This window comes from Amphibalanus amphitrite, unplaced genomic scaffold (assembly GCF_019059575.1).
Source record: "Amphibalanus amphitrite isolate SeventyFive unplaced genomic scaffold, NRLGWU_Aamphi_draft 001368F_arrow, whole genome shotgun sequence".
Classification (NCBI taxonomy): domain Eukaryota; kingdom Metazoa; phylum Arthropoda; class Thecostraca; order Balanomorpha; family Balanidae; genus Amphibalanus; species Amphibalanus amphitrite.
The window spans coordinates 5,001-27,364 of record NW_024882861.1 but is presented as its reverse complement, the minus strand read 5'-3'; the positions used below and the strand labels follow the sequence as shown (position 1 = coordinate 27,364).

At 47.6% G+C, this 22,364-nt stretch overlaps 3 protein-coding genes across 5 annotated transcripts in view; 2 read left to right on the top strand and 1 right to left on the bottom strand.

The window, feature by feature from the left end:
* On the top strand, positions 1–14,300 carry LOC122372523 (ATP synthase subunit alpha, mitochondrial-like). Of its 2 annotated transcripts, none has more exons than XM_043349770.1 (8): positions 1–42; positions 216–366; positions 10,758–10,875; positions 11,336–11,463; positions 11,829–12,025; positions 12,272–13,049; positions 13,390–13,534; positions 13,791–14,300. In XM_043349770.1, the coding sequence occupies exons 2-8, from the start codon at positions 298–300 to the stop codon at positions 14,021–14,023; spliced, it is 1,668 nt and encodes a 555-aa protein (XP_043205705.1). In that variant the 5' UTR covers positions 1–42; positions 216–297; the 3' UTR covers positions 14,024–14,300. The 2 variants fall into 2 exon arrangements, with proteins under 2 accessions (XP_043205705.1, XP_043205706.1); XM_043349771.1 differs by having other exon boundaries at positions 36–62.
* Positions 14,301–14,835: 535 nt separating this feature from the next.
* On the top strand, positions 14,836–18,513 carry LOC122372522 (U6 snRNA-associated Sm-like protein LSm2). 2 transcript variants are annotated; one of them, XM_043349768.1, is made up of 4 exons: positions 14,836–14,857; positions 17,588–17,655; positions 17,917–18,007; positions 18,251–18,513. In XM_043349768.1, the coding sequence occupies exons 1-4, from the start codon at positions 14,855–14,857 to the stop codon at positions 18,374–18,376; spliced, it is 288 nt and encodes a 95-aa protein (XP_043205703.1). In that variant the 5' UTR covers positions 14,836–14,854; the 3' UTR covers positions 18,377–18,513. The 2 variants fall into 2 exon arrangements, with proteins under 2 accessions (XP_043205703.1, XP_043205702.1); XM_043349767.1 differs by having other exon boundaries at positions 14,849–15,240.
* A 189-nt stretch (positions 18,514–18,702) lies between these two features.
* LOC122372521 (spermatogenesis-associated protein 5-like protein 1) overlaps positions 18,703–22,364 on the bottom strand; it is a 3,986-nt gene continuing 324 nt past the window's right edge. The window contains exons 1-6 of the mRNA XM_043349766.1: positions 21,640–22,364; positions 21,296–21,469; positions 20,648–21,062; positions 20,041–20,150; positions 19,499–19,639; positions 18,703–19,112 (exon numbers count right to left, since the gene is read on the bottom strand). The exon at positions 21,640–22,364 is cut by the window's right edge and continues 324 nt beyond it. Of these exons, the coding sequence (XP_043205701.1) occupies positions 18,867–19,112; positions 19,499–19,639; positions 20,041–20,150; positions 20,648–21,062; positions 21,296–21,469; positions 21,640–22,364 (1,811 nt within the window). The 3' untranslated portion in view covers positions 18,703–18,866. The remainder of the gene's footprint in view (positions 19,113–19,498; positions 19,640–20,040; positions 20,151–20,647; positions 21,063–21,295; positions 21,470–21,639) is intronic.

Below are 22,364 nucleotides of genomic sequence, written 5' to 3'. Positions count from 1 at the left end.
ACTTTACAAGTAATAGTGATGGAGCACAAGCAAGTACTTGAGGTGAATTCTGCCGGCCTTTGGTTTTTCTACACCAAATATGAAAATATTGCCTTGCAGTTTGATGTTTTTACAGTCTTTCTTGAAGTAATTGAAAATACAAGTCCAAATTTGTGGTCATTCAATGTCAATGTTACAGAGAATGGTTTCTGAATGACATGATTCTCTTTGGATAGAGGTGTTTTTCAGAACATTTCAGTACTTCTTCACGCGGACCTTCTCATCTCGTTTTCTTCACCAGAGGGGACCGGTGGGGACATGATGGCGCTGTGCTCCTCAAGAATTGTGGCGGCTGCCGCAAGGCACATTCCACGGACCGCAACGAAGGTAGGAATCGTTCTGTATCAATATCTCATCGTGTTCTTCTTGTCTGTCAGAAATATTCAATTGTTTGCTACAGGGAGGCGTTTGTGGCGCACATGATCCGGAAGGATCGTACTGCCGAAATTTTTATTTATCTAGGAAAAATATTTTTTTAGTTGCTTTCGTTGCTCAATCCTTTGAATTTGTGCTCCCTAACCACTGAGCGCCTTTATCAGGGATGGGCCAGTCAGCTTTTCCCAATTTGTAATGTGATAAAAGACCTCAGTTGGGAAACTACGAGGAGCCAAACAAAAATTGGATTAGCCAATCAGCGGCTGGAGTGGGCGGGGCGATGACCATATATGGTCATAAAATCAGACAACTTCATCTTTTCAATGAATTTTAGCATTCAATTGAAAAAATAAGGCATAATAATGTTTTTTAACCACACAAGACCTACACTCACCCGGTGCATAATTAACTGGCGGCTCTAAATCGCAGAGTTACAACGCAAGGTCAAATCGTGATTGGCAAATATGGCGGATTGAAACAGACGCGCCAAGAAATGTAAGCAGTACCGTGCTTTAAAAATGTCATTATTTTTATTATTTTGTTTATGGTTTTTCTAATTGTAATTAAGTTATTATTTTTGAATTAAATATTTTTGTTTATTGTAATCAAATTAAATCTTATAACAATGTTCTTTAATAAAACCAATCCATTTATTGAATGGCCAGCTGATTGTGACGCCCAGAACCTGCAGAAAAGCCGTTTTCAAATCGCCATTTTCGAGTCAATTCGCCGAATTTAATCAAATCACACTAATTCCTAGTGAAAAATGGAAGCCTTTTCTCTCCAATAAGTGGACGCGATACCGCAAGTACCCGCTTGTTATACCGTTTTTCACCCTTAGTAGCGGGGGCTGCATTTATGCCCATATATGGTCATCAAAAGTCCATTTATTGACCAATCCATTTTTTGACATTCGCCTCGTAGTTTCCCCAACTGACCTACTAGATGTGCATTGATACGCTTGATGTTAGGCTAATGCGCTTTTATGCCACTGCTTCTTTTGGTGTCAATATAGGTTAAAGATTGCTAACTGAAGTTTAAGCCAATCATAATTAAATTTTTTCATTGTGAATTCTTGTTAGCCTTTGATTTTGCTGGCATGGCAGTCCAGTATGAAGAGTATGACCAAGTGAAAAATTTAACTGAGAATGGTTAGGTTGGATTTAGTTGTATTATGCTTTGTCAGGCTAGGTTATGTTATTTTCAGGACCATGCACTTTTATTACCTGTAATAGCTTACCTTCCTGACCTTATGCTGATGCATCAGATGGGCGAACCAGGGTTTTGCACTGGAAAGTGGTGGTATCAATAATTTGGTAGTTGTTTGTGTGTTTTTGCCATTCATTAAAGTATAAACAGTATTTTGGCTCGTTTTCGTGTACTCTTTCCCTCAAATGATTTGTGTGGGTATGTGTAAAAAGGCTCATATTGGTAGGATTTTATAAATATAAATGTGGTTAGCCTGAAAAATAATATTAAAAGAGTGTTGCATAATGCATTGACCTTCAGATTTGCAAACAAAGAGTGCCACCAATGATCACCTAAAGCTTACTTTAAAACAAGAATGTATAGCATACTGATATCACAGATTGCTTATTTATGGACAGTTTTAATCTAGCTTCAGTAAAGATTGTTATCCTCATTTTCCTTTTTTGTTCCATAAGGAGTCTACATAACAGGCATGGTCATATTTGGGTTCTGGTTTGCCACTCATAGGCATCAATGTGGTTAGCATTGGTGATAGGGTAGACCGGGGCAAGTCGCCCCGTCGAGGTAAAACGCCTCACCGATGTTTCTCGGAACTGGCAAGGTTCTGGAGAAACATCATCTCTTCTATAAAACGTGCACTATATGATCATTATATGAGCAGACTGGAAAGAAATTGTGATGACTCTTTAGGGAGATATAGCCAAAAATGTGTTTTTGGAGTGATTTTTATGTTTTGTTGTCAGCTTATGCATCATGGCGTTCTTTTATGGTCCACATCAGGTTAGCGACTTTTATGTATTTTGAACAACTTTATCTAACGCTTATGATGCCGGGTTGGTTCGTGTTAAATTATGTCTTGCTGGAGTGCAAGGCGTTGTTCTCTGACCGAACTGCGTGATGGGGTAAAACGCCCCAGTAGGTCGCGGGGCAAAACGCCCCATGGCAGTGTTCCATTTTTGGGAATTTTGGGTGGAAAATCACACCTAATGAGTAAAATATTTTCATCCCCAAAACCAGGTAAATTGGAATTCTTTCATCTTTGAAAAATGCTCAACTCATGCTCAACAATTAACAGCCAGATTACCAGATATACCTAGCAGCGCCATATAGACAGTTAGAATAGAACTTATAGGTTTGCTACATAATACATAATTTCCATGAAAAAAATCGAAATCAAGGCACAAACCCAACAACTCACCCTGACTGACAACGAAAGAAAATAACCTTGCACACTTCCAGCTGTTAATAACAAATATGCGTTGAATGACCTTGATCAACTCAACTGTTTGTAAAAACCAGGCTTGTGTTCTGAATAAATGCTTTTGGATATTCATAACAACTATGATTAGTGGTTTGCTGCCAACGCAAAACGGATGAGCCGCTGCTTGCGCAAATTAAACACTACCTCTGCATTTCGCTTTTGACTAAGTTGCGCAGGATACGCCTACAAAATTTTCATCTTTGGACCCGCAGTCAGCTGGGCACACCCTGGCACACCCTAGGGATGAATTTAAAACTTGATTTGCTCTAACTTCTTTCATATACAAAATAGGGGTATGAGACAGGTACCAACTTATTCTACATTCATTTCTGATCCTATTGTATCAATTTCACCACAAATTATGTCCGTCAATGGCTTCTAGAGGACTTTAAAGCTCGATGCGTCGGGCCTGGCAGAGGTCCAAGATGAGAAAAGCCACCCTGCGCACACCCTCCCTAGGGATGAATTTAAAACTCCGCGGGCTCTGGCTGGTTTCATAGGTAAAATAATGTTTTGATACCGATGCCAATATATTCTGCGTTTATTTCTGATCCTATCGCATTAATTTCGCCACAAATTATGTCCGTCAATGGCTTCTAGAGCAGCGTTACCGCTGGCGTCTCGCTGGTTTCCCCAGATTCTCACGAAAATTTCCCTATTTTAGAAATCATTTCCCTAGATGCGGTTATTTTCATGGAATTTGACGTACTTTCCTCATTTTAACTATTTATATGTGATTTTAACCATTCGTGTTATAGTCGCTGCGTCCCAAAACAGCAATGAACTAGGTACATTCTGTGACGTTAACGTCAGAGATTCTAATGAAATTGCTGGCATATAGCAAATTACTGTATAATTTCTAATAATTTTTCTATTAATTTTCTATAATTTCGTGGTATATCGCAAATTGTGGTGTGTTGCGGGACGCCGGAAACTATACCGTATGGTTAGTGGTAGTGCTGGCGTAAGAGACGAGTGGATGCATTATTTTGCACCGTCAGTTTGACCCACTGAACTCTATAATGTTTGAACTCTAGGTTTGACCGTAAGGAAGTGATATGCGCTAGACATTGTGAAAATCGCGCCAAAACAAAAACTTTGATGTAAAAAATTAGCTGCACCCGAAATGGTAAAAAGCAGGAGTTTGTTTTGAAATAATAGCAAGAATTATACATGCATGCATACATATGTAATTCCCTTTATATCTTTAAAACGTGAGTTTCAAACCTGAATTTTGTGAAAAATGTTCTCATATTTATTTGATATGACATGCGGAAGAATAGGTAATTCATGACAACAATGGAGCGTTGGAGACAACGCTCAACGAAGCTTGGAGACAACAAAGAGCGTTGGAGACCCGGTCCCGTAGCTCAGTTGGTAGGGCGTTGGACTCCGCGTGGTGAGAGCACGCGTTCCCGGTTATAACAGTCCGGGTTCGAAGCGCGACGGGCGCTAGGCATTTATGGGCCTCCTGACAGGTATGGTTGCGGTTGGTGGCAGGCCGTAGCCGACGCGAAGTCGGTGAGGGGGCCGGCTATGAGGGCGCGGCTATGTGCGCACGTTAAACTTTGAACTCTAAATTCTGCCATAGAACTGGAATTGCGCGATCGGAGGGTAGAGGGCAGGGTCACCGCAACAAGCTTCGCTTAGCGGTGGCTCTGTCCTTGTGAATCCTTCCTATCAAAAGGTTTGGACTAAATTTATTTAAAAAAGAAATGATTTTGATTGTTGAAAAAACAATTTTTCGGGTTTGTGGCATTTCCCTAGATTTCGTGTGAAATCCATATATCCCTAGATCTTCGCTGATTTCCATAGAAAAGGGAAATTTCCCTAGCAGCGGTAACCCTGTTCTAGAGGACTTTAAAGCTCGAGGCGTCGCGCCTGGTAGAGGTCCAAGATGAGAAAAGCCACCCTGGGCACACCCTAGGGATGAATTTAAAACTCCGCGGGCTCTGGCTGGTTTCATAGGCAAAATAATGTTTTGAGACCGATACTAATTTATTCTGCGTTCTTTTCTGATCATATTATATCAATTTCACCACAAATTATTTACGTTATTAGTTTTTAGATGTCTTTAAAACTCGAGGCGTCGGGTCGGGCAGGGGTTCAAGATGACTGACACGCCACCCTGGCACACCCTAGGGATGAATATGAAACTCTGTGGACTCTGGCAGGTTTCATACGCGAAATGAGGTTATAAGACCGGTAATGATGTATTTTACGTTAATTTCTCATGCCTTTGCAATAATCTTACCGCCAATTATTCATTTCAATTAGTTTCTAAAGGTTTTTAAACACGAAGCGTTCGGCCGAGGGAAAGCCAAGATGAATGAAAGGATACCTTGGCACGCCTCTAGGGATAAATTTAAGATACGGTATTCCCAGATCTGCCCAATACATGTTCTGAAGCTGGTAGATGGGATTAAGAAGGCCCTAGCTTTTTAATAAATTATCCCTCGCCCGTATAGGGGGGGGGGGTCGAACGAACCACCCCCTCGTTTTTTCGAGAATAACTCGCGTAAAAAGCGGCCGATCGCGACGAAACTTTCAGGACCCTCGAGTCAATTAATTTGACACCTACTCTGAAAATCTCATATTCCTGACCCAAATGACCTTTGACCTGTGACCTATTTCTTGAGGCCATGTTTGGCCGGAATCGCGATTCGGCGAGCCGCTAATGCGTTCCGTTCACTCCCGTTCCGTTTCGAGTGTTCTGGTCAGTTGTGCTCTCGCTTTCCCTTCCGCTTGGGGTGTCCTGATCAGCGATCCTCCGTTCCGTTGCAGTTGCTCTGATCAGTGATCACTGATGCCCTCCGTTCTGTTGCGGGTGCTCTGATCACTGATCACTGATCATTGACGCTCTCACTCAGCACTTATCACGTGACATGATACGAAGCTACCGCTCCGTTTCGGTGGCCGGCCATGAGGTCGGTGGCATCCTTTTATCATTTTTTTTTTTTGCATCCCGTTCCGTTCCGATATGGATGCCCTGGTTACTGGTTAGTTGCACGCTTTTTATTGCGATATTGCGTATTATGCTGCGCAGTGCACATCGTTCCGTTTGGGGTGCCCTAATCAGTGACCCTTTGTCTAGTCTCATGTAGTGCACCGTTCCTTTCGAAGAGTTGCGCTGACACCGTTTCCATTTTCACTATGCGTAATGAGTACCGACTATCGCTGGCCGTTCCGGCGTTCGGGCCGGGAGATTTCCGGCGTATGTCATGCTGCATAGTGCGACTGCAATTGCATACTCAATACTGCGTCCCGTTCCGTGTGCCCAGAGCAAAGGCACCATTTCCAGTATCATCCGGCCATTGTCATATCTGTTGAAAATGGAAAGCTCAAAGCTATACTGCGTACACTGTACGAATATTACCAGATCAGATGCGAACGAAAACTACATACTTATATTGCCGCATATTATCTCAAATATACAGTAATCTTGGAAGCGGTGCTGCCATATTGTAGGCGCAAAACGTCCCAGAGGCCAGAACACATGAGTTATACGGTTTCCGGTTTCATAGCGATCAGTTACGTCAACAAACTGCCCATCAGGGTATCATGATTACCTAAAATTTTATGTCTGACAGTGTCACAGTGATGACCACGCCTCACGCATTACACAGTCTGAGTCAACTCTGCACTAAATCAATAATACAGGATGACAGAATGATACCCTTTGCAACGGCAAAGACAGGTTCCTTCCCACTTCCTTTGCTTAAAAAAGAAAGAAAACTTCTCCACATGGCACTAGTACCAAAGCCTGCATATAGAGAGAGCTCCCTCACCCGCCCCTCCCCCACCCTCCTTAAGATATGACAACAGATTTCAACAGAATCAATCATTGCATCTTCTGCTTCTTAAAGACCTAGTTCGCTCGCATGATGGCGACTGGCGTCGCGAGGATGGAGGTCCGCGGATGATTTTCTTTAGGAGAAATATACAGGCAGAAGGACCGTCCTGGATCCGTGCCAGTAAGCATGAGTAGGAACTTAGCAGATGCTGACGGTAACATCTGCTGTCTGCATCTGAAACGGAAAGGAAGGCATTGATTTAAGGCTAGGAGAAGGATGGCCACTGGACAGTCATTCAATTGTGACAATGCATTTTGACTTGTGAGGAAAATGAAATATCACTGGTTGAAGTAGGTATTCATTCTTAGCTGTATAAAAGACAAGGGTGATTCTTAACTTCATTAGTCTCAATCAAACACAAAGGTTGGGATAAAATGGGACGGATTTCGAAACACTTGGCGATCAGATGCTAAAGTTATAATTCTGCCGTATATCACCCTTACCTATTTGCATCGTCTTTTTCGGTTAGTTTTGGTGGTCAGGAATGGTATGTTCTTTTATTATCAGCCAGCGTAGCGTTACGCCTTTATTGCGAAAGTGATATAGGTTTTCACTTGTTTTTTTTTCATCCTAGATTTTTTGGTCATCATCGTCACACCCAACCAAAATCCAATTTTAGAACACTGCCCCATGGGGCGTTTTACCTCATGTGTTGTTCGGACTACCCACTTCCTAATGTTCGGTAACTGGCTAACAGTGAGTTTCTATGCATTTATATGTACTTTTCTCAGCAACTGGATGGCAAAGGAAGTATTTTGTTAACATTTACATTGCAACAATTTATTTTTTGGCCTTATGAGGCAGGTGAAAAACCTGCTCATACAATAGTGTCATAGCTGAACACCTGATAGGATAGAAGGAGCTAACTTCAGTGCCGTGCTTTCCAAGGTCTAACAGACCTCTCATATAAGATTTAAGTCAACTAGCATATTTAATCTTTAATCTAGAGTATGAGGCTTCTTGCCCCAGGCCGTGGGGCGTTTTGCCCTGGGGTTGGGGCAAAATGCCCCATTTGCAGCTGCTTCGCAAATCACTTCCTAGCTAGGAGTCCGATCATAAGTGAATGAATTTGAGGGGTGGAATTTACAGTAAAATGTCCAAAGAACGAAATGAGCACAAATTTGGCCTTCCAGGTGATGTGGGACAAAAGTTATGTAGCAACATAAATTATCTGGGGCGTCTTGCCCCAGGCTACCCTATTTTTGGGTTATCATATCATCCAGTAAGGCAATTGATCTGGTATGCTGTCTTATGTGTCCAGGTGCTAGCTAAATGCAAGTGTTAGATAGGCACTCACTTTTACCAATGTTACAGTTTCCTCCAAAGTCCAAATGGCTGCTAGGAGATAACATAACTCATTGATGGTAACCATTGGTACAACTGATAGTTACCTGAAATCAGTATTTTCAAAATTTCATTTGAGCATAATTTCAACATACCTTTTGTGCAACTTAAATCATTTTTACTCTTGAAAGCTGCTCTCACAATTCCTTTGCTAATTGTTTTGTAGGTAACTTATTTCCATATCTGTCTTATTGATTTGAAAGATAAAATGATAAGTGAAGCCTAATGCAATGGTGAGAAGGTATTTTCAAGCTTTATTTTTCACTATTCAGCTGCTGTTGTCAGAATTTTCCCCTCCTGAAAATCTGTTATAGGTCATTGCAAAAGATGAGAGGAATCCAATTATAGTCTGTTTATCAAGTTTTATGCAGAACATGCAGCATGAAACTAAAGGATTATTATTAATATATGATTATTGATAAAGGATCATATATGATTGTTATTTAGTAGGATGAGTTAACACCATTTTTAATCAGTTATCACTTATCAGTAACAATTCTGCTCAGTTTGCCTGCTTTCTTCTTTTCCTCAAGATTGACAGCTGCAGTTATATCAGTAAGTTTGCCAGCCTTCTACAAACTACAGGGTTGCTCTTCTTTTATTTTTGCTGAGAAATTCACTTGAGGTGTTAGATTTATCATTGCATGTATAAGATCCAAGCAACAACAACAAAAGCATGTTAAATTGGCTATGTAAAGCGGTACTCCAGTCTCCAACCATATACCCTTTGGTTAAAAGACATGAACTTGGGGTTAGGAAATTAATGGGCAGAAAACGGCATAGCAAAATGCATAATAATACAGAATTAAAATAACTCATGATTTAATCACCGCCTGTATTGGCGTTTTGTCAGCTGCGAAGTGCAAGTGTTTGGGGGTCTCTGTTCTGCCCCTGATTGACCTAGAGCTTCTTGGAAAAACGACCGTGTTGCCCGTGGCGAGAGGAAGTCTAAAACATCCAATTTCAAGGTCCTATGTCATGGTTGACCTTCCAGGTCGGGTCAATGGCCCAAAAGTCTGGAAACTTGGGACCTGTTAGAACATCGTGAAGTGAGGTTGTTATGGGTGTTTTGGGGTGGTGATCACAAATTTCATGTTAGCTTTGATCAGAGATGATGTCTTCATGCATTTAGACCAGGTCAGATTAGGTCAGGTTAGGTCAACCAGTGGGCATGCTGCCGGGTATTCATAGTAGGTCAACCACCACTGATAGTTTCGTAACATGTTACGAAGGCTACAAAACTACTTTGTAAATGTCAAATGATTGCTAAATTCGAAATCAGCTCCAAAAACCATCCTAGAAACATGTAACACTTTATAAAGTCAACCGAGGTCATCAAAGGTCAGTGATCTTGACCTGACCTTCACGTGACCTTATCGTCCACCATAATGCATGGTACCAACACCATTTCACATGTCTGAACGTTAAAAACTACAAAAAGGCTGTAAACGCGGATAATATGAACTGACATACGCTGAATCGCGATTCCGGCCAAACATGGTATCGAGGAATAGGTCACAGGTCTTTTAGGTCAGGGTCATGGATTTTTCAGAGTGTGTGCAAAATTGAAAAACTCGAGGGTACTAAAAGCTTCTTAGCGATCGACTGCTTTTTGCGCGAGTTATTTGCGAAAACCCGAGATAGGTCTGTTCGAATCCCCACCCCCGCTCGTTCGTTCGTGTATTCACATTAAATCGGTGGTGGGCGGATTTTCATTAATGCAGTATCAATATGTAAGAACAAGCTAAAATGTACACCATTCATATATCACATTCGTCATCACAAAGAATCTTCAAACCGTGTCTACGTCTGATTTTGTAACAAGTGAAGTTTGGCTGTTTGTTAAAAAAAAAAACTCGCCCTTCGTAACCGGCACAGAACACATTGTATGCATCGACCCCATAAGTGTGAGGGTTTATTTACCTAAGTAAGATATTTTAGAATGCAGGCTGCCTGTTACAGAGAGGAGAAATTGCCCTGGGGATTGAATGGTTTCTGAACCATCAGTTGGTTTCTCTAAAGTGTTCATAAAAATATCAGAAAATGGTCAAACGATTTTAGCATATTAACGAGAGAAGGTATTCCGGCGACTTCATCGCTTTCATTGATTTCAACTCCCAATAGCTGCTCTTTTCCAAACGCAGACAATTCAGCATAGGTACCATGGGGAGTCTCATGTCAGTCTCATAGGTCATGGAGAGTGCATCGAGCCCCAGCCAGGCAAACTCAAACTTTTCACCACAAGATTTACGATTCCAGGACAAATTTTCATATGGCTTTTTTAAACCAGAAGCGAAATAAACATGACAACGTAACCTGACCTGACCTGACTTGGCTTGCCTTACTCGTTGGTTTTAATTTGACCCAATATGAGCGTCTTAAAAAAGTGTAATGAACAAAAATTTGCGCGGACGAAAACTTGTCCGGTAACGCCAGAAATACATTTCTAATTGAGTAATGAGATGGACCGCTAGTTGATTGAGAACATGAGTGACATCAGTCGCGACATTCTAAAATACAATTCTAAACTGTACTGATTATAGTGCAAGTAATAAGAATGTAAAAATATGAAATCTAGATTTCTTTCCAGAATGAGAAATGGAAATTAAGCTGTAGATGACTTCAGTTAGTAGTAACTGCCTCCTAGCTCTATTCAAACTTATTGTTTTCCACAGGTCACCAAGACCTCGCTGCCGATTGTCCAGGTCGCCAGCCGCAAGTTCAGCGCCTCCACCAGCCAGCATGCCGCCGGCTCCGCCGAGATCTCCTCCATCCTGGAGGAGCGCATCCTGGGTACGGAGTGCAGTTGAGGCAGAGATAGATTATTAAAGTGCGATGTGATGTAGGTATGTCACAAATTGTAAAACTAGATTTTTAACCAGAATTTTGCATTCTATAAGGGATGCTTTCAGGATCTTGATAGTTTGTGCTCTAAGCAACCACCCAAATAAAGCACAATCCATGAATACTCTGTAAAGTATCTATATGGTAAAGTGTCTTTCTCTGTGTAAGGGCAGTTACTACCCTGTTGTGCTGCCCTAAGGAGAGAAAGTACACTAAGTGGTGGCCTGCTGATCTGCTGCGTGGCTCAGCATGTAGCGGGGTAAAGGTCACCAACACAGATACCTTGCCTGCCATAGCTTCAGTACTTATTGCAAAATGTCATTTCGCCGCTTTTTCCTCGATTAGTCTGAATTCTGTGTGAATCCGGCGCCGTGACTAACCCCAGCTTCATCCCCTCGTCCACCGTCAGGCACCTCGACCAAGGCCGACCTGGAGGAGACGGGCCGGGTGCTCAGCATCGGAGACGGTATCGCCCGTGTCTACGGCCTCAAGAACATCCAGGCCGACGAGATGGTGGAGTTCTCCTCTGGCCTCAAGGTGAGGGGGGCGTCCGATTGCCGAGAATTTGAGAACTGGCAGGAGTTTCAGAGCTAGATTCTAGCTCCGGCTCTTATTCTGTCGAGTATTAGTGGACTCTGTCACAGCGATTGATTTTCTGGTGCGATAAAACGACGCCTGTTTTGATTTTGTGGTAACTTAGGGAAGATGTCTGACAACGTTCGCTGCTAACGTGGCCACGCATCACTTAGTTTTCCCGAGAGAATTCGTAGCGTTAAAAGTGCTCGTCAGTTTTCAGAACCTTGGTTCATTCATAAAACTGACACTTGAATTTTGATGTGAATCACATTGTCTCCCTGAGGTCTGCGCATGTTGACTGACGCGCTACTGTTGTGGTCCCACAGGGCATGGCTCTGAACTTGGAGGCCGACAACGTCGGCGTGGTCGTGTTCGGTAACGACAAGCTGATCCGCGAGGGCGACATCGTGAAGCGGACCGGCGCCATCGTGGACGTGCCCGTCGGAGAGGGCCTGCTCGGCCGCGTCGTCGACGCCCTGGGCAACGTCATCGACGGCAAGGGACCCATCAAGGATGCCTCCAGGTGGGCGCGGGGTGGGGAAGGGCGCTAGACGGGTGGGTGTGTGAGAAACAGTCTGCGGTGTGTTGTCGCCAAAACAATTCTAAAAGCTGTTTGAGGAGAGATGCTTCCAACTTCCAAGGAGTTTCATTAGCTCGGAATGTAGAGTTTAGTTGTTTTGGCTGGGTACTTTGTTTTGCGTGAATATCATCCCATAAATACCGAGCCATATTCAGCGTTATGACTGACCGCCTTGTGTCTGTCCTCCAGGGCCCGTGTGGGTCTGAAGGCCCCCGGTATCATCCCGCGCCAGTCGGTGCGCGAGCCCATGCAGTCGGGCATCAAGGCCGTCGACTCGCTGGTGCCGATCGGCCGTGGCCAGCGTGAGCTGATCATTGGCGATCGGCAGACAGGCAAAACTGCCGTCGCCATCGACACCATCATCAATCAGAAGCGTCTCAACGACGGTCAGGACGAGAAGAAGAAGCTCTACTGCATCTACGTGGCCGTCGGACAGAAGCGCTCCACCGTGGCGCAGATCATGAAGCGTCTGACGGACATGGACGCCATGAAGTACACCATCATCGTGTCGGCCACGGCGTCGGACGCGGCGCCGCTGCAGTACCTGGCCCCCTACTCGGGCTGCGCCATGGGCGAGTACTTCCGCGACAACGGAAAGCACGCGCTCATCATCTACGACGATCTGTCCAAGCAGGCTGTGGCGTACCGTCAGATGTCGCTACTGCTGCGCCGGCCGCCCGGCCGCGAGGCCTACCCTGGCGACGTGTTCTACCTGCACTCGCGTCTGCTGGAGCGCGCCGCCAAGATGTCCGACAAGAACGGCGGCGGCTCTCTGACTGCGCTGCCCATCATCGAGACCCAGGCCGGCGACGTGTCCGCCTACATCCCCACCAACGTCATCTCCATCACCGACGGCCAGATCTTCCTGGAGACTGAGCTGTTCTACAAGGGCATCCAGCCCGCCATCAACGTCGGTCTGTCCGTGTCCCGTGTCGGAGCGGCCGCCCAGGTCAAGGCCATGAAACAGGTGAGCGTGCCGCCGGGGGAGGATAGCCGTCTTTCTCTGTGTAAGGACAGTACTCAGCCAGTCATGCTGTTCTAAGGAGAGAAAGTACAGAAACTGACAGCTTACCAACCTGCTTTATGACTCATATTGAAGGAGGGTGGAGCTTCGACCACATTTCATTTCAGAGCTTACGTTTTAGCGCGATGACATTCGTATAATGTGGTGTTCACGATAATAATGCTGCACCTATCTGTATATTTTCACCGTTGACCTTTATGCCACCATCCGCGGGAGCTCTCAGATGTCCCATGCCGGTTGTTTCCTGCTCGGTGTCTGACTCTGGCTCCGGTGGCGCCACCAGGTGGCCGGCTCGATGAAGCTGGAGTTGGCCCAGTACCGTGAGGTGGCGGCCTTCGCGCAGTTCGGCTCCGACCTGGACGCGTCCACCCAGCAGCAGCTCAACCGTGGTGTGCGGCTCACCGAGCTCCTGAAGCAGGGACAGTACGGTGAGTGTCGTAATGAGGTCTCACGACGGCTTATCGGGTGGGAGTGCCGCGGCTATTTTTGGGATGTTGATAGCGGTTTATCTTTGATATTGATAAGTTATCTTGACGGGATTAAGTTTTCGAGCTGTTTTCAATGTTCACGGTTTCAAGGCTGCCTGATTCTCTAACTGAATGTTTTGCGGTCCAGAGTCGCGGTTCTTTCGAGTCAAGTTTTTGTTTCCATCGTTCTGACGCTCCGGTGTGCGCGTGCCCGCAGTGCCGATGGCCGTGGAGGAGCAGGTGGCCGTCATCTACTGCGGTGTGCGCGGACACCTGGACAAGGTGGACCCCACCAAGATCACCAAGTTCGAGAAGGACTTCCTGGCGCACATCCGCGTCACCGAGAAGGACCTGCTGGCGCGCATCGCCAAGGAGGGCTCCCTGTCACCCGAGTCTGACGCCGCCCTCAAGAAGGTCGTCCTGGACTTCATGTCGAGCTGGTCGGCCTAAGCGGCGGACGTGTGCGGTGCGCGGTGGGCCGATTTTTATGTAGTAGTGCAAACTGCCACACAGGCCGATCGTGTGTGTCCAGAGTACTTGTTCATGTGCGCAAGAGTGGGAGCGGTGATACGACGAGGACGCGGTACCCGCGGCCCGGACGCGCTGCTATTATATTGGTGCGCCCGAAATAGACCACGACCGACGACTTGCCGTCTTTGGAGAAGGAGATTGTGATTTATTAGAGCACTTGAGTGGGAATACAATATGGATGAGAGGAAACACAAAAGGTGGTTTTGTTTGGCAGGGTGCCAGCGTTTCAACTTCTTCCTGTTTGACATCAGGCATGCCCTTTTCTCATTGATTTTTGACAGTTTCATTCAGCATGACTGACAAGGCCGGATGGAGTGGGGGAAGTGCATGAAGTGGCGGTGCAGTGGGCTGTTCACTGCCCATTGTATCGAGCTGTTCCACTTTATAATGCTAACGGAAATTGCTTGGCTACTCAAATCGCTTTCGCTTATGCTTCTGTTGTCAATGTCAGTATCGTAGTTTGTAACCGTCTGTAGGGGTTTTGGTCTTATATTCATCATTAGGCAGACGGGTCACAGGATTTGCGGTAGCTAATAGCGTTCCCGCTCACAGTAATCGTAATCAGCGTAGGTGTTGACGTGAAGACGGCGCCCTAAAGCCCCAATAAACAACTGTCTCTGAAGACATTCTCAGGCAGCAGCAGGAGCAACAAGAAGTATTGAACAGGGTTTCAGATACAAAACTGGCGACTGTGACTTCGATAAAGCGCATGTCATATCACGTGACTAAAATGAAAAAATAATCAGTATTATGGTGAGAATTGTCATTTCGTTTACAAAACAAAACAAAGCAGGTGCTATTACAAATTATATAGATTTAGGCGAAAAGGTCAAATGTAACCAATTTAAGCATAAATTTTCCATATACCGACAACAGGTTTGATCACGTGATCAAAGCTTACCAAAGTCCCATCACAAAAGACTAACGGCGAATACGGACACCGGATGCAACGTTTGGGTTGTTGGCGTTGTTGGAAACGGAACTGCAATCCGCTGGGGAGGTGCTGATGATTGATAATATAGTAAAGAGCGTTAGAAATTATTCTGAGGTTATCAAGCGTTTCTAGCAAAGCTTAGGTTCATTTTTTGGTTCCTTAGTCCTCGGTTTTCAGGTGATTCGCCCACTCAGTCACAATGGTAAGTCTCAAAAATGTCACCTGACAATTTTCGGTTTGCCAACACTGTTATCAGTAGGCGGAACTATGGTCAAGCGTACCCATTTTCGGGAACGCATTTTCGTTCCCATGTTTGGGAACGATAAACCCAAATATGGGAACGCCATGTAGGCATTATTTAAAACAAGAAAAAGAACCGTTAAATGACGTCCAAAAAATATAAAACGATCGTGAACCGCCTGATAGTTGTCTCAATATTGTTGGGAAAGAGTTTGATATTGTAAGGCCCATCGTAGTTTCAAATCGTTCCCCTATTTCTAAAGCAGTCCATCACCCGGGCCGCGAGCCCAAATTTGGGAACGCTCTCGTACACTGGCGCTGCAAGCGTTCCTTATTATGGGAACGGCGTACCCAAAATTGGGAACGATTTCACCGACGCCTTTCAGGGGCTCTTTTCATTAACAAGCATCACGTCCAACGCCGCAAATTATTGTTAACGCAACAATCATCAGATGACCTTTCCGGCAAGACCGTTGCATGTTTCGCCCGGTCTTCTGCGCTTTTATTCCCGTCGATCTCGCAGCGGGCACGCCCCCTCTGCAGGATTACGTAATCCACAACGCTCAGCGATGTTCAACAAGGTCTTCCATACCTATATCCACCGTCCGCGCCGAGGGTGGAGACATGTCAAGCACCTGTCTGCTAATCACCGAGAGTTGACGAGCACAAGAAGTATCCAAAAATGGGAACGCTGAATATGTTACACCCTCAAAACACCTAGTCCCAATGAAAATCTAGTTTTTTCCTTTCTTAATGAGTGTAAGTGGCAAAAGGCCTGGTAGGATGGGCACGAGGAATGATCGAAATCAGCATAAAAATTATAAATAAGCCACACAGAGCGACCTATATCAGAGAAATTCCCCCCAAACGATCATGCTTAGAAACGCCGAAGACAAAAACCACGCTCATGACGCTGCTTATAAAACAACGCTAAACAGCTAGCATCCAAATAAAATATGTCTTTCAGGGCTGATAAAATACAACTGAATGATTTTAAACCACTGAAACTGAGTTTACAACAGTAGTTCGGTAAAATCACTGACGTTCCACGCGGTCGATCGCCCCGACACCAAAAGTCAACAATATTACCTCGGGACTGTCCGCGTGTTCGCTTGCATATGTCAGCATCTGGTGTCGCTAGAATGAAACTTCATAACCAGGCGAAAATTATTATACTTGACCTCAAAATGTAAAAAATGCTTCATTTTCCTTAAAATTGCATGTTAAATGTCATATAACCCATATTTCCACCATTCTGTCATTTTTAAAAAATCATTAAAAATATCATTCCACGGTCAATTTCCTTGTTCCACGGTCAGATTAAAGATAACTTTATGGAGATTTAGTAGATACTTAAATCAGCGTGCACTTTTTTGAGACGTGATGCACTTTTGAGTTTTAGTGGGCGAACGGCCGAAAAATTGCCTTCCGTTCTCATAAATGGGAACGCCCGTTCCCATATTTGGGAACTCCGTTCCCAAAAATGGGAACGTTCCTATATTTGGGTACTCATGACCATAGTTCCGCCTACTGTTATGGAAACATTTGAAGGTTTATTTCGTAATCTATGACCCACAGGCACAGTGTCTTTAATACATCATCATTGGTGCAGCTTAATACAGTGCCTAACCCTTTGTAGAAGAGGCCTCGTCCCGATCGCCTGTGTGCGTAAGGTGCTCCACACGAGGGCCTATTACGGTCTATTTTGATTTGTGCTGAAGAAATGGTTTGGCTGAAATTTACCTACTGAAAATAACTGTGAAATGGAACGATAAATTCACGCAGTACTTTTTCCATCCATTGTACATGCATGGTTATTTTCAGGCCTTGTTTCTTTGACTGATATGCATTTGTCAATGCTGATGTTGCAGTGATTGGGGAATGCTCTAAGTGGAAAAATGTTTTTCTGGTTGGTTTCAGAGCTCAAATTCAACAATGTTTTTCCATGATGCTGTACTTATGTCCAATACCTACCAATTTATGGTTGTTACTGGCTGTGAGTGAGTTGCCAGTATGACCAAGACCATATGCATGCAAACGTGCATCAGTTTTAATTTGTGTAGTACTTAGTGGTATCTAAGGTGTTTTGTCACAGGTTGAAATACTGAAACTCTTTATACCATGATCCCTCTTTCCATTTTGGAATCTTAATTAGTGGTTCATATTCATAGTTCACAGTTAAAAGTTTAATGTTATGCAACTTTCATTAGTAATTATCTTGCATGCAAGTTTGATTGTGCATTTTTCAGATTTATCTTAAACCACAAACCATCAGTCTGGCATTGAGTTATATCCTAATTCTCTTTCAGCTCTTCTACTCATTCTTCAAATCCCTGGTAGGAAAGGATGTGGTGGTCGAGCTAAAAAATGATCTCAGGTGAGTGGTTTGGGAAACCTATAAGTCTATATTTAATAACTTATAAGTTTTTATCCATAATTATAACTCATAACTGCCATGCGTGGGAGACAAATGACCTTTGTTGTTTGTGTACTGTGCATCTGCCTCTCATATGTGACTGTCAGTGCTCTGATCCAATAAAGGTTTCAGAACAGTACCTAGTCCAATCATTCATTGTTTATTGTGTCATGGTCCCACCATGCTCACCTAACAAACAGCTGCACTGCCACTCTGTTTCAGCATATGTGGCACACTGCACTCGGTCGACCAGTACCTGAACATCAAACTATCAGACATCAGTGTCATAGACCAGGAAAAGTATCCACACATGGTGAGTGCCCTTAAAATTGAGCCTCTTGGCCTTCGGTAGTGTATCTTGATCAAGGAAAGGGGCTTCCTGTACGGAGCTCAGGTTTGCTCACCGGAAAAAATGTTTGTGTAAGGTGCTTATCGAGTTTCGGTAATCAATCTGTCGGGGCCTGTTCTGCTAAGTTCATGTCCGATATGCTCTCGTTCCCCCATTACCTCACACCCAATAGTTCGCCATGTTGACGTCGCCGCCCGTTCTGCGCAGCTGTCGGTGAAGAACTGCTTCATCCGCGGCTCGGTGGTGCGGTACGTGCAGCTGCCGGCTGACGAGATCGACACACAGCTGCTGCAGGACGCCACCAGGAAGGAGGCGCAGCAGGGGAAGACGTAGCCGCCCCGCAGCGCGCGCTCATCCGTCTCACTCGCCCGCGCCGCCGCCGCCGCCGCACACGGGGCAGCGCATCGTCCCGAAGTCATCAGTTTTGTTCCAGCTGTGTGTATTCAATACACGTGCCGACATTTGTGTAAGGAAATGTATGATCGGCTGGTGTGGACTGCAGTCCTCAAGCATCAGTGATTTCTCCATTCGTTAACCTTCACGGGAGCCGAAGCTGTACGTTTGTGCGGATTTCCCGATTACATGGCCACAGCGCTCATCAGCAGCTACTACCAATGGTCCTAATTATACGTCCAAACCCAGATCATGAAACTTCCACAAAAAGGAATCCCTTTATTGGTGACAAAAATAATAATAACAACGCCACATACTTGAGCCCAAAACAACACAGCAGTCCCCCATAAGCATGTGACACAACAAATGGCGTGGAATCGCTCAGCGATCCGACTAAACAACACTGCACCATACCATCAGCTCCGCACCGTCACCTCTGACCGGCGCCCTTCGCCAGCGGCCCGGCCGGCCCCGTTCCGTTCCCGTCCGGCTCAGCCCCCAGGTGTCTGAGGAAGTGGCGCCGGGTGGCGGCCGAGGCCCCAATGTCCTCGGTGAGGGCCGCCAGGCCGGCCTCGTTACAGAGGTGACGCAGCTCGGCGCCGGAGAAACCTTCCGTCATATCGGCCAGCTCGGCGGCCGACACGTCGTTGCACACCGGCATACCCGTCAGGTACAACTGCGAAGGGGATCACAGGGTATATATACAATTATACCTCCATACCGGCCAGGTACATACAGCAGCTGCAAACGAGACCACACGATATACCGGCCAGGTACAGCTGCGAAAACACGATGCGCTCTACGAGTATGTGACGATTTTGCAGGACCTCGAAGGTTGGTGCTGAGCATGCACATCAGGAGTACTAAACACAGTTTTCTTAGGCCTTGCACGTCGTGCCAAATGACGGACAGGTCCGGCGTTGAACAAAAACATTCAAACGACCACGGAAACGTTACACAGTTCCCCTCAGCGGCTATCCCACCCTTCCTGTCCACTAGGGCATCCCATCCGTCACACCCCCGCCCTACAAATCCTCCCGCGGGCCGGTCCGCCCCTCTCACCTGTATAATTTCCTCTCGGGCCTGTCGGTCCGGCAGCGGCACGTGCACGTGCTGGTCCAGCCTGCCGGGCCGCAGCAGTGCCTCGTCGATCAGGTCGCGCCGGTTGGTGGCTCCCACCACGAACACCGCACTATCCACCGCCTGCCGGGGGTGGTGTGCGGTCAACAGGGGTACGTGGGACATCTGTAGCCGCAATACCGAGCAAGTGCTCACACGTTTCACGCCTTGACAGACAAGATAGCGGCAAGTCCAGTTCACCTATGCTTAGCCGCCGAATTACGACAGACACCACACCTCAACGGCCGCCCCGACACCCGAGGCATCTGACTTCTGACATATTCTGGTTTCTCACCGAGTCTCGGGCTCCGCCAGACACCCTTTCATATCTTGATGCCGAGTTCACCTCACGCCGGACGTCACGTGAACTAACGGAACTAAATGGATCTCGACTGACGAAGTGTGTGTGATGTGCTCCGTCTAAGATGAAACAGCATTGACGCCTGACTAACGTTAACTGATGTGTTAACTAAATAAGCACTGACCGCCTGATCCTGTTTGATGCCGATGCCGTCCATCTCGTTCAGCAGCGCTGACAGCAGCTTGGCCTGGACGCCCGACTGGCCGCTGGCGCTGCGCGTGCCCACTATGGCGTCTGAGGGGAACAGGGGGTCGCAACGGACGGGTCAGTCACTGGTGCTGCGCGTGCCCACTGTCGTGGCGTCTGAGGGGGCCAGGGGTCACAACGGAATAAGCACAACGGCGACGAAAAGGACAAATAACAGATGACGTTAGCTCGCACATCCTGCAAGATCTCGCCATCGAGTAACCTTCCAAGAAACTAAATCCTGAAGGTTTCAACGCATGGCATAGTGGTCTTCCACACAATTACTTCAGTAAAAAGAACAGGTAATGAATGTGATTCTTGAACTTCTAGTTAATTCTGTAGTCGTTCTATTTAACAATAAGCTATTGTTCATGGGGCCACTGTCTTCGTACCAAGCAGACAGTCACAAATTTCAACAGACCAATTCGTATAACTAGTTATTCAAATCATTCACATTTCCTTTGCACCTATACCCTCTCATATCCCTCGCCTCGAGCACCCCCGTACCTATAGGACCTTACCCGTACCCCAACGGCACCACTCACCCAGCTCATCCAGGAAGATGACTGCCGGCGCGGTCATCCTCGCGCGCTGGAACAGTTCGGTGATGGCCCTCTCCGAGTCGCCCACGTACGGTGAGAACAGCTCGGCCGGCGAGGCGGTCAGGAAGGCGGCGCGGCACTCGGACGCGGCTGCGCGCACCAGGCTCGTCTTGGCGCAGCCGGGCGGGCCGTGCAGCAGGAGGCCGCGCGGCGCCGGCACGCCCAGCCGCCGGTGAGCATCCGGTCGGCGCAGCGGCGTCACCAGACAGCGGCGCAGCCGGGCGCGCAGAGAGCCCACCCCGGCCAGACGGTCCCAGGAGAGCGGCGGCAGCGGCGCCGCGCCCGGACCCGACTTGAGCGCCGACGGACGGATCACTAGCAGCGCCCGCGAGAAGTCGGCCAGCCGCAGCTCGGCATCCTGCCGGCGGGGCTGTGTTATAGCTGGGACCCACGGATGCGTAAAATGGGGAGAGATATACATATGCTGAAAATATGAGCCGCCACACATGGACTTCCTTGTTACTGACGATGTAGTGTAAAAAGTGACACATACCCGCCTGTCCGACCCTACCCATCAAGACCACAAACAAGTGACGATTCTCCCCTAGCTCCGTCAGGTCAGTGAGACGCGAAAAGCGACACTGCACTGACCTGCTGGGTCCGTCCAAACACGGCCTCCCGACAGAGCGCGCGCAGGTCGGCCACCGAGTAGCCGGGAGTCATGTCAGCCAGCTGCTGCATGGAGCAGTCGACCAGGGAGCGGCCGGCCAGGTGGTGCGTCAGGTGCTCCACGCGGTCCTCGGCGCCGCCAACAGTCAGGTGCAGCTTTGGGGGAGGAGGGGAGAGGTCAGAGCAGCTGGCAGGGAACGGGGAACGTGGGCCAGAGGGGCGCTAAAAATGGTGTTACGTTAAACAGCCGTTTATAAAACATCCCCAAAACTGTATTATGTTTTACCACTGACTGACACTCTCCCGTCCCTTCTCCCTCCACCCACCTCTGTGTCGAAGCGCGCCGCGCTGCGCAGGGCCGAGTGCAGCTGCTGCGGCTGGCTGCAGGTGGCCACCACCAGCGTCCGCGGCCAGCGGCGCACCTCGTCCAACAGCTGGAGCAGCTGCGCGCGCGGCTCGCCCCGCACCGCGTGCACGGCGCGCAGCAGCAGCAGCAGCGGGCCGCAGTCGGCCAGCCGGCGCGCCTCGGCCGCGCGCGCCCGCAGCTCTGTCTGCGCGGCGCCCGGCCGCTCCGACGGCAGGTCGTCACAGCGCAGCGTCACCGGCAGCGCGCCGGCCGCCGCCGCCGCCGCGCGCGCCAGAGTCGCCTTACCGCAGCCGGCCGGCCCCAGCAGTAGGACACTGGACGAGCGGTCTGAGTCGGGGTGACAAAAGTGGCGCGCCGCGGCCGTCAGCCGCGCGCGCGCCGTTGCGTGTCCGCTGGTCGGCGGGCGCTCGGCGGCGAATCCTGCGTGCAGCCGGGTCTCCACGGCTGCGACGGTGACGTCAGCGTCAGCCGCTGCACTGCCGAGCGTCTCACCGGCCAGCTGCGGGCAGGTGACCTCCAGCCACAGCACGCCCAGCCGGCGGCCCAGCGGCGTGCCGGCGCAGCCCAGCCGGCAGCGAGCCGACAGCGCGCGGCCGGTGAGCAGGGCGCGCGCCGCCGTCACGGCCGCGTCCCGGCGCCGCAGCCGCAGCACGTCGGCCGCCGAGCTGCACACCAGCCGCACCG

Coding starts and splice junctions, on each gene's coding strand:
- LOC122372523 (XM_043349770.1), top strand. CDS start 298: ATGATGGCGCTGTGCTCCTCAAGAATTGTGGCGGCTGCCGCAAGGCAC. Junction 12,026..12,271: donor CCCATCAAGGATGCCTCCAG/GTGGGCGCGGGG, acceptor TCTGTCCTCCAG/GGCCCGTGTGGGTCTGAAGG. Junction 13,535..13,790: donor CCTGAAGCAGGGACAGTACG/GTGAGTGTCGTA, acceptor GCGTGCCCGCAG/TGCCGATGGCCGTGGAGGAG.
- LOC122372522 (XM_043349768.1), top strand. Junction 17,656..17,916: donor GAGCTAAAAAATGATCTCAG/GTGAGTGGTTTG, acceptor ACTCTGTTTCAG/CATATGTGGCACACTGCACT. Junction 18,008..18,250: donor AGGAAAAGTATCCACACATG/GTGAGTGCCCTT, acceptor CGTTCTGCGCAG/CTGTCGGTGAAGAACTGCTT.